At 33.3% G+C, this 11,679-nt stretch overlaps 1 protein-coding gene across 1 annotated transcript; it reads right to left on the reverse strand.

Annotated features, from left to right (window-relative positions):
* Positions 1-591: 591 nt before the first annotated feature.
* LOC114296114 (RNA polymerase sigma factor sigB) lies at positions 592-10,159 on the reverse strand. The gene is made up of 7 exons (XM_028240408.2): positions 9,819-10,159; positions 5,599-5,789; positions 3,976-4,530; positions 2,377-2,607; positions 1,774-1,914; positions 1,420-1,620; positions 592-1,070 (listed from the first exon to the last, which is right to left on the reverse strand). The coding sequence occupies exons 1-7, from the start codon at positions 9,904-9,906 to the stop codon at positions 789-791; spliced, it is 1,689 nt and encodes a 562-aa protein (XP_028096209.2). The 5' UTR covers positions 9,907-10,159; the 3' UTR covers positions 592-788.
* Between the last annotated feature and the right edge of the window lie 1,520 nt (positions 10,160-11,679).

Here is an 11,679-nt window from a genome sequence, read left to right on the forward strand (position 1 = left end):
TATTTCAAATTGCACCAAACAGCCCCACTATCTTCGGTGGTTCTACATGCACCAATTAATGTACTAACTAGTATATTAATACTAATTATGACATTATTATTGATCTCACTCATTAATCACATTACAAATATTAAAAATCTCTTAAATTATGCCACATCATCAATTAATTGATACAAATGACATTATTCCACTATATTTATTTCCATTCCTAGTTGTCAGAAAGTCAAAAACCTCATCCATTAGGATGCTTTTAATATAATTAAATATCACTGACACCTCATCCAATTTTGTATGATAATTATGAAAGAATTGACATTTTCTTTCTATCATTTATGATGACAATAATGATATATGGTTCGGAAAATTATGATTAAAATGACTCGAAACACTTAAAACGATGTCATTTTAAGTATAAAATGACGTCGTTTTGACACATTCAAACTATTTAAATTATAAAAATTTGAACTACCAAATATTTTTCTATGAATGCCCTCATGCAGACCGTCCACAAGACCCATATCATCCAAGAAGCCGGTGGAAACATTTTCTTTTTCCACTTGTAACATAGCAAATTGAAAATTTAATTATGAATTCAAAAAAAAAATTGGAAGTGCTTTGATTTCAAAACTTTTTGTTTTTCTATGAACAAACAATTCCTAACATTCTCAGAAATTGATGGAATAAGAAAAAGAAATAAATAAATAAAAAAAAGGAACGAAGCTTAGAGTCTTGAAAAGCTAGTTCATTCTTCAGGACAAGTATATCTGAATTTTCGACCTGCCCGGGGCTCATGAAACCAAATACTGCTGCAAATGTTTGATTCTCCTTTTGTTCTTCAACTTTCGGAATGCACACAACTCAATTTGCCGGATTCTCTCTCTGCTCACGCCCATTAACTCCCCAATCTCTTGCAATGTCTTCATCCTTCCATCTTCGAGCCCAAAACGCCACCTTACTACTTGTTTCTCCCTCAGGCCGAGTGTGTCGAGCACCTTCTCGAGGTCCTTCTTCATAAATTGCTTAATCAACAATTCTTCTGATGTTTCCGCTTCAGGATCTGCAATCACGTCCTGCGATACAACACATGATGGGATAAGTAAAACTGATAAAATGTGTAATGTAAGTGGTGAAAATTGGGACGGAATGGAAAAAAATGCCGCCCATGGATAGAGCTATAAATGAGCGAGTAACAGATTGTTCAAGCTTGGTCTGATAACTTAATGAACTTCAAAAACGTATTCAACTTTGGCTTGCTTATATTTTAAACGGATCTCAAATAGGTAGTTCAAGCTTGACTCGTGAGCCAATCTCGAATGAGCTTTTAACGAGTTGAACAGAAGTCGAGCTCAAGTAAGTTGGTGCGTTCTACAATCATACCCATGGAGTTCATTGGAATAGAAATTTAGAAAACATACGTACCAAAAGTTTGAGATCCTGGTTGATTCCAATCTTTTGGTCAAGAGATCTTGGAGCTTTAGGGGTTGCGAGTACTGCATGAAGCCTCTTCATTGAGAGCCCTGCTTTTTCGGCAACTTCTTCATTATCAGGTTGTCTTCCGTTTTCAGTATATAACTGCTTTCTGGCCTCCTTCACTCTATAAGTCGCCTCAACCATGTTAAACTGTGAAGTCAACAGGCCAAATCCAAGGGTAAAAAATATGTTTGTAAAAAATCGCACTTTTTATTTTTATTTTTCTTTTCATCGTCGCCATTGAAAAGAACCATGTATCCTAGTCAGAGAGCAAATATCTTGAAATACTGATGAAAAACTTACTGGTAAGCGAATTGTCCTGGACTGATCAGAAAGCGACTTCCGAACTGCCTGTTTAATCCACCAATGAGCGTAAGTTGAGAACTTGAACCCCTTCGAAGCATCAAACTTTTCTGCACCTCGTATAAGGCCTCGACAACCTTCCTGAGAGTCAATTAGTATAATTAAGTTATTACAAGCATCAAAATCAGCAGGATTTACTTAACATTATTGCATTCCTGATGGCTTTTATAGGCTATGTTTGAATGGCAGTAATCTCCAAGGGGAATGGGACTGTGATTCCGAGTTTCATGATTCCACCGTTTGGATGCAGTTTGAATGGGAATGTGATTCTTGATTTACCATTCCAGGCAGAATAAGTTTCCTAACTACGGAGGAATATGATCCCCCTACTTGCCCCCAGTAATCTCACATTTCTATGTCTGAAAATGTCAAAATAAACACTTTCAATGAGAGAAATTAATTTTCCTATATAAGATTCCTCAATTATTGAAACACTTAAATGATAGGAATGAGATTCCTCGTAATGAGATACCCATTCCTGATCTTTGAATCCTGCCATTCAAACATAGCCTTGAGAAAACCTCCAATCATGTGACTGCATACCTGAACAAGATCTTGGAGATTCATCCCAACTCCCTGATAATTTTTTGCAATTGAAATAACAAGACGTATGTTGCTTTTAATCATTTTGTCTTTGCAAAGGATACCATAATTTAAACGCTTTCTCAGGGTCTTCCGGTCAACACCTACTGCTGAAGCCCAGTGTGCAAAGGTGGGCTGACCACCACAAGATTCAGCAAGTTCCACTTGGAGTTTTTCCAATTTCAGGAGGTCCTGCATTATAGAACATATTATCAATCATACAACATAAATTTAAAAATAAAAAAAGAAAAAGAAAATGAGTACCTATATCTCCAAAACACACTAAAAAATAGGAGAACGAAAAGAAAAGAAAAAGGTTCCCTTTCCCAACAAAAAATTGAAGAAAATTCTACAAGCAAGCTTCGTGGGTTACTTTTGTCAATGTTACAATTCCACCATGCCAAATGATGCCAAGTCAAAACCATTCACTCCAGAAAGTAGTATGATGCCAAATAATTTGGAAGCTGTGCAGAAATTATATTTAAAGCTTCCTGCACAAAAGCCCAAGAGCCGAAGCAAACAAATGCAAATTGCTTCTTTGAAGTAATGCTAGAATAAATAACAGAGACGTCTTCGAAGGTTTTCAAGACATGCTATTTGCACAATATTTTATAAAGTTTAGAATTTCAGACTTTGGAAACATCAAGTTGGGGAGTTGTATCCAAGCCTGACCTCAATATTCTTTATCCAAATTTCTTCATTTAAATTAGCTAGACATGTTTTTGCAGGGTATTCTAATAGTTTGTAGATTTCAGACTTCGGACACCTCATGTTGCGGAGTTGTATCAGAGCCTGCCCTCAACATTGTTTATCCAAATATTTTCATTTCCAGTACAAGTAATTCCTTTATTGTTGCTAATTTCTGCCAAAAATTGATACCCATGTAGAACTATATTTATTATATATCATTTGCTTTAAGAATCTCCACCAACACACCATCATCCACCAATCAGGGCAGATGCTGATTACAATGAGAATAAATTGATTCTACATAACTGGATTAGTGATCCCAAAAAGACATTTCTCTTGGAGCATTTCCAATCCTTCATTAATTTTTTTCATCAAATTCAAAATGTGCTCCAACCATTTCATCAAATCTGTATCAAATCAAAGGAGAGGCAATTTTTTCACCAAACAAAGATAAACCAAATCCTTCATCAAATTCCTAACAATCATATTTTTACTCAAATTTGATGAAAATTTAAAAAGAGTAAGGATTGGAGATGGTTTTTCTTTCATAAAAAATGATTAAAACAGTTTTTTAGGATAAGTTTAAAATTTTTCAAAAAGATTTGTTGGAGAAAATGAGTAAGGATTGAACTGTTCTACATCAGATCAAGCTTTTAATCAAATTCTCACTCAAATTTGATGGGGACAAAAAAGGGAAAATAACAAATCAGTTGAAGATTGGGAAAAAAAAATTCACATTAATTTATAAACTCAATTATTTTTGAAAAGCTGATCTGATGTGTAATTTTCCCAACAAAAGAGAGAGAGAGAGAGAGAGCAAGGATTGGAGATGCTCTTAAAGCATCAATTGTACTAAAATACGAACCATACCTGAATTCCTTCCGACAATTCCTGTTCTTCAGTAGCCGCGAGAAGCTTTGAGCTACTTGTAGTTCCCCTCAAGTAATGTAATGGATCAGAGTAGTCTACATCTTGTAAAGAACTATGCTTTTTTCGGCTTGCAGAACTTGATTTCACAGATACAATGTTGGCCACAGCCTTCTCTGCTGCTCTCGCTCTTCTGGCTTTTCGTTCTGTTTGACGCCTTGATCTCACAGCTATATCATTTGAGATTTGTGCCTGAAGAAGTTCAAGTTCCTCACTCATTGGCTCCAAATCATCTTCCTTAATAGGGTATTGCAATGAAAAGTTCTCCTCCAAATCAGCTACACCAACTTGTCTTATTTCTTTAAGCTGTGCTCTATCAAATAGGAGGGTATCAGCATCCAATTTTGTTGAGCTGTTATGGCTAACCATCTTTGCTGCGTCCTTTGCAACATTGACAGCTGCTTTTGCTAGAGCAACTGCTTTGGCAGCTGCAGCAGCTATAATAGCCTCTTCACTTGTAAGAAGAGTTTCCGTAGCCAAACTTGCTCCAAAGTTTGACTGCAAGGTGAATATCCGTCCAATAAATGGTAAGCATGAGGGACTATCTTAAAATCAAGTTGTTGTTTCATATTACATGGACTCTTCAAAGTAAATCAAATCCCCATGTTGGACACCTGATACTTAGATAAGAGTGGAATATGTGTCCAATACTTTTCATCGAATACTTCTAATATATTTGTATTTAAGTTAACACCATCATTATATATATATATATATTGTTGTATAATTGTTATAAAATGAGTAAAATGCCTTTTAGACACTGTATGTTGTTACATATATATAAAACCATTTTATCTCACATAATATGTTAATTAAACATAATAAATATAACATAATGACCCTTTTTTGCCGAGTCTATGCACCCTTAAATTTAAGGTTAGATGGGTTCGACCTCTAGATACGCATTTATACCCGACACCTATGCCCATGTCCACGTAACATATGCTTCATGAACTGGACATATGATATTTTTTTTTTTATAAAAAATTTAAAGAAGAGGACATGACTTTATAATAATTTTAGGATTAAATGAGTGAGAGTGCAATAATACAGCCTCTTGTGAACACCCAACTGTAATAATTTCAAGCTGACATGAGAACCTAACTAGCAACTATAAATGAGCTTAACTGATCGTACACTAGAACACCTTACTAGCTGCTTATTACTTAAAATCATTCAAATTTAAGTGCATCTGAAGTCAATCAATCATAAAATTCATAAAAAAACATTCCCCCTTTTTCTTAGAACTTTGAAAGATGAAAAAGAAAACCTCAACTTGGTTCAAACAAAACACTAGTAAACTAAAAAGCACAGATATTAAAATTATGTTCACAAGCCTAATGGCCTAACCTTTGGTGTAACCTTTTTTAATTCCCCCCACCCCCAAAGCACCACCAAAAATAAATAAATAAATAAGAAGAAGAAGAAGAAGAAGAAGAAGAAGAAGAGAAGGAAAATGAAATTAGAAAAAAATAAATAAATAACTACAAAAAATAAAGAAAGCTCCAGCTTTGTCTAAAAGCATTACAATTTTATTGTTCTTGACTTCAATAGATCAATTCTAACCTCTGTGGGTGAACCAATTGTGCCTATATATGTCCATGGTCTGTCTGCAGTAACTGGATTTGAATGAGCTTCTAAAGACAGTAATCGCAACTTTTCCATCTCAAGCACCGTAGTTGTTGCGGTTGATGTTGGTGGTGATGCAGTAGATAAAAGGCATTGTGTCTGAAAATAGATAGGCTCTCTACTTTTTGCTGTAAATTTCATTGAATAGTTTATGATAAAATCCATCATTCCATATGCAACAGAAAATAACAAAAACCAAAAATACTCGCACCAAGTCCGCTCAAATATTTTCACCAAATCTAGTTAAAGATCTATGATTATATGTGTCAGAGTTTCTCAATCAAAATAAAATCCATGGCATTACATGTGACAAAAAACAACAAAAATCAATACAACTTCCAATAGATAAATTATGCTGTTTGGCTACGAGTACTAACAACATCAATTAATTGCGTTTAAGCAGCAGGTCCTTAAGCACCTTAAAGGGAGATCAACTAAAAATATGCTTCCATGAGAATGACAACCAAATTAAGAAAACAAATAAATCAAGAATTGGTTCACAGAAAAGCTAATGATGAGTTGCCTAGACATGATATAAATAATTGGTTTTGTTATGTGCTTCAACCTGCTAACCAACACAAATTTTGGCCACTTTGCTTACTTGTACCAGCAATACTATTAGTGCGATAATTTCATTTCTATTTTTGAGAAGTAATTAAGTGTTACATACAGCTTTCCAAAATATTAAAAATAATTGTGGTATATTGGATTTTATTAAGCTTCTTTAAGGTGACCAATATAAAACTAACTAATGTTAGGTAATGAAGTATACTGCTCTACTTAGAAACCTAGGACATAAGTAATATAGATATTTCTTACTTTTTGAACATTAACATTCAAATATATAAAAGGTATGTGGAACACATTACTGCGAATTTACACCACAATCATATGAAAAATGTAGCTGAAGTCAAATTCAAGTCCATATACTTATAGAATTCTCATTGTACACTTTTCCCTAAAATAGACACAATGGTATTGTATGATTGCAAATCAAATCACTAGGGAAGGTAGAAGTTAGTATTTCAAATTTTGGGTTACTGGGAACCCCAAATAACAAACCCTCTACTCAACTAAAAGCATAATGTGCCAATTTAGCTCATTCAACATTCTTATCTTGAATCTTCACAACAACCAAACAGTGGGAAAGAAAGATTATTCAATTTCATTGATAATAGACCCCACATTATAGAATGCTTTCATTCATAAATCTGACAAAATGGGTGTCAATTTATAAATGATTTATAACTTGAAAAAAATTACAATGCCTAAATGAAAGCAAACAGCACGTAATAATGGTATTAACAGGTCTGGACCTGGAGATAGGCCACCAAGGCACCCAGATTTTGAACAAAAATAGGGCCCCGAAATTGTAAGTGTTAGAAAAATAAATAAGGCCAAAAGAATTTGGGGGTTCAAATTAAAATTATATACAATTTTGGGTCTCACTTGCACAAAAAAAAAGTTCTTACTTAAGTGAGCATTGACAGAACAGAGCCAGCTATATTTCTTTCCTACCTATGCTCTATGCAGTGGCAATGCTACGAACAGCAATCAAGCATCGTGAGTGAGAAGCCAACGTTTGGCATCCAGTGAGTCCTCTCCTCTCTCTCTTAGTTTCTTTAAAGCATTTAATGGAAGGATCTTTTGCCCCAATTGCTGTAATTTCTATATCAATTGGTTTTTTGTTTCATCGCAATTCAATGCTTTTTCTTTTTCTTTTTTTTGCGCTATTTGACTAATAGTTTCAATCATTTTTATTTGCAACAAAAAACGAGGACTACAATTTTTCTTTAGATGAAAAAAGTGTCTACTAATCATTTTGCAACTTTTCAATTCAACAGTAAATCAATAATAAATAGTCCACTAAGTTGTGATTAGATCTTACGATCCTACGACGTTACTATCCAATTGGACACAATGGATCCAAATCATGTAGAAAATCTGTTGTAGTGTAGGTAGGATCTTTCGATACTGATGGTTACATCTTATAGAATCACAGAATCCCAGATCGGATCCTACCCAACTCAATTTGTAAGTCTTGTTTTGTATTGTATGAACTATCTTATTGTAAATTTTACATTTGTTTCCTAAATACCAATTTTACACGGTCCACAAGAATACAAATAAAATATATTGAATCAAATAGATTAAGAAAAACAAACTAGGAAAATAGATATTTAAATATTGTAATAATTTAAGAAAATTAATTAGCTAAAATAAAAAACTTAGTCTTAACGAGGTCTAGAGAGGGCAAGATGTACAAACTTTACCCCCATTTCTAAATAGGTTGTTTTTATGACTCGGACATGTGCCACCCAAGATGCTAATAGCTAGTCTTACTGTTGGGCCATGCCACTCAAGTGTTCAATCTATTTTCAAATCCAACTTTGTTAATATATTTTCTTTTCTTTTTATGCATTGTTGTAAAGTGCAAAGTACTCTATTATATAACTCTTTTTCAACACCTTTTTTGATGAAATCCAAAACATTTTCTATGTATAATATTATATTAACATTTTATTATATGAAGCACTGTATTTTTGACAATATTTCCACTTCATTTAGTTTGAGTTAGGTTTATTTGTGTATACTTTTTAAGAAATATTTTAAAAAAATTAAATTATTAAGTAATTTTACAATCTGATCCTATAATCCCCAAAAATTAAATTATGTGTTTGGTGGAGATTATTTTAAAGCTAAAAGTTGATAATTAGAAAGCAGAAACTAAAAGCATCCCTTTCTCAACTTCTGAAAAATCAGTATTTTTCAGCTTATTTAAGCTATTTCTACCTAATAAACTATAAACAAAAGTGCACCAAAATTTATCAAAAAAAAAACCTGCACCAAACAGCCTGACATAAACTTAGAAATTAAAATAAGTTATAAACTGCTTGTATAATCCCCACCAAACACCTAGATTTTGACAACCTTGGTTGTGATCAAGGTGTAAACATATTTGAGTTAACAATTCTAAGTTCTAATCTATTCTTCTTGAGAATTATAGTTCATCAAATTCAACACAAACACATTTGTTCATTAGGCTAAAACTTCCAGGTTGATGGCTGTGACACAGGAAAGCAGACTACAGAGGACCAGTTGAGAGGGTTCTTTTGCCATTATATCTTTATTGTGTTTTCCTGAAAGTAAACTGTGTGGTTACTAGCAAATTTCTTTTTCTTTTTCTTCTTTTTTTTTAACAAAATATATATATATATATATATATATTGTGGGTGCTTAACATTTCACTCTCAAACCTTTTTTTCTATTCATAAATATGTAAGAGGGCCCAATCTTAAACTTAGGGCCGGCCCTAGGTATAAAACAAATAAACAAATGCCAATAACAAAATCGGACTATAGAGAATCATCTTAACAGAATTCTCTCAACACAAAATACCAATGGAAAGAACTCAACATCAGTTCCAAAACCCACAAAACACCAACTTTACAATCCTAATTCTAATTGCAATCCAAATGAACGATAGAGGTAGCCATGTATGAATTCATACACACATACAGAGAGAGGAAGTAACTATAGAGAATCATCTTAATCAATTAACAGAATTCTCTCAACAAATGGGATTGACCGGTTTAATCGATAACACAAATAGCAATGCGGAGTGTCATAACTCGGCATCAGTTCCAAAACTCACAAAAACCCACACTTGAACATCCCAATTCTAATTGCAATTCAAATGAATTATAGAAGTAGATATGTACGAATTCAAACACAAAAACAAAGAGAGAAAGTAACTATAGAGTAGCACCTTCATCAATTAATAATTAATCGACAACACAAATAGCAATGCGGAGTGTCAAAACTCAGCATCAGTTCCAAAAACCCACAAAAACCCACACTTGAACATCCCAGTTGTAATTGCGATTCAAATGAATTATAGAGGTAGATATGTATGAATTCAAACACACATACAGAGAAAGAAAGTAACTATATAGAAGAATTCTCTCAACACATGGGTTTGACCCATTCAACCAATAACACAGTAAGCAATACAGAGTGTCATAACTCAGCATCAGTTCCAAAAACCCACAAAAACCCAGACTTGACAATCCCAATTCTAATTGCAAATCAAATGAATAATTGAGGTAGGCATGTAAGAATTCATAACTCACACACACACACACACAGTAACTTACGGAGTTGGGTAGTGGGCTGGAGGTGGGATTTGAAATGGAAGGAGAAAGTGTCCGGAAGGCACTTGAATTGCGGCAACAGACACGACATTTTTCAATATCTATTCGCATTCATACACATAATATTTGTATATATATACAGTACATGTGTATATATGTATGTATCAGTATACAAAAGTGCTTGTAGATGAATAGTTTAGGAATGAACTTTTTGAAAGTGTGTCAAAGGTTTAGAAAGTTACATGAGGGAGAGATAGGACAACTAATTGGATAAGGATACAGAGAAGAAGGGGAGAGAGAGAGAGAGAGAGAAAAGGAGCAGGTGAGCAATGGGACGGCCCAGCATTTTTTCATTTGACCCAGCCCACCTTAAATCCCAGTCTGTTTAAGCCCAATCAAATCAATATCAATATCCAAAATTTTGGGGGATTCTATTTGGGGTTTGTTTTACTAGCCGGTCCTATTTTTTTATAGTTATTCTCCTCTTAATTTTGAAGATTGCTTTTATGCACCAATAGGTCTTGGAGTTTTATTTTTTGTACCGTTTTACCCTTGTTTTGTTTTTCTTTATTTTGACGTGTATTCTGTTTGATTTTTGCCATCAAAATACTATGATGTGAGTTTGGGTTTGGATTTGTGATTGTGAGTTTGGCCTTGTGATTTGGATTTCTGTGAAACTTCACGATTTGTTAATGCATTTTTGTGGAGCTCTGTGATTTGTGATTTCACGCTTGGTATATATTTGGATTTTGCAATTTGCGATCTTGTGGAGGGAGCTCAATTTGTGATTTGCTTTTGTAAATTTGTGAGTCTTCGTGATTTGCTATTTCGCGCTTGGTGTATATTTAGATTTTGTGATTTGCGATTTTGTGAAAGGAGCTCGACTGGTATGTTTGATTTTGATTTCAATTTCGATGTTTTTGTATTTTTTGTTTGAGTTGGTGATTTTGATTTTGTTTGTGATATTATTGTTATGATGTTGTTTCTGCGATTGAATTTGTCTTTTGATCATGATATTGAAAGTTTTGAGATATGTATATGTAATGAATATTAGATTTATTTATTTTTTTGGTTACAAAATTGTTTTGGTTGAACACAGTTGCTAGTTTGTTATTTTCTACAGTGATAAATTTATCACTGAGTATTTTGGAGGTGTTGTTGGAATAATTTTTTTCAACAGTGATAAATTTATCAGTGAGTGTGGGAATATGAGATAAAAAAGTTGCATAGTGTAATGGTAAGATTTAAATCGAGTTACCATGCCTAATAAGTGTAAGCCTTATTTACTGTTCCATTCTCTTGGTCTTTTGGTAGTGTTAACTATTAAATTTATCACTGTTGTTTTTAGGATGTGTTTGAGTTGATTGATAATTTTATCATTGTATTAGATTTTATTTTAGTTTGTTTAAGATGTTTACTGAAATATAATTGTTGTTTGTGGCAGAATTTATAGTGATGGAGAATTCTTTGTTTCTTATGTGCAAGTTTAGAGGTGTGACATTGGTTATCAAGTATAATGATGGATTTAATTTCAAGAATTTAGTATATAAATTGTGTGCAAAGTGGAGTGAGTTAGTTGACAGTTCTTTGAATATATCATATTCAATGCTTGGACATTCTTGTTGTGGTCTAGAAAGTGAAGAGGATTTGGAGGTTATGATTGGACTCGCACTTTCTTGTGATATTCATCGTATTGATGTTTTTGTTAAGTGTTGTTCTTTGGGTAAATTTTATATGATTTGTGATGGTGAAGTTAGTAGTAGTAGTAGTGTTGTTTGTGAAACTGATTTTTTGCCTTCATTTTATTCAAATCAATGAAAACTTTTGCTTTTCGATGGTTGGGTTAATTGTATGAAAGAAATGC

Source organism: Camellia sinensis, chromosome 2 (assembly GCF_055761805.1).
Source record: "Camellia sinensis isolate YWXY chromosome 2, ASM5576180v1, whole genome shotgun sequence".
NCBI classification, from domain to species: domain Eukaryota; kingdom Viridiplantae; phylum Streptophyta; class Magnoliopsida; order Ericales; family Theaceae; genus Camellia; species Camellia sinensis.

Excerpts from the sequence above, each read along its gene's own strand:
- LOC114296114 (XM_028240408.2), bottom strand. The coding sequence starts at position 9,906 with ATGTCGTGTCTGTTGCCGCAATTCAAGTGCCTTCCGGACACTTTCTCC. Across the intron at positions 4,531-5,598 it reads CAATTGGTTCACCCACAGAG|TCAAACTTTGGAGCAAGTTT; the intron begins GTTAGAATTGAT and ends TTCACCTTGCAG. Across the intron at positions 1,621-1,773 it reads CCAGGACAATTCGCTTACCA|TTTAACATGGTTGAGGCGAC; the intron begins GTAAGTTTTTCA and ends TTGACTTCACAG.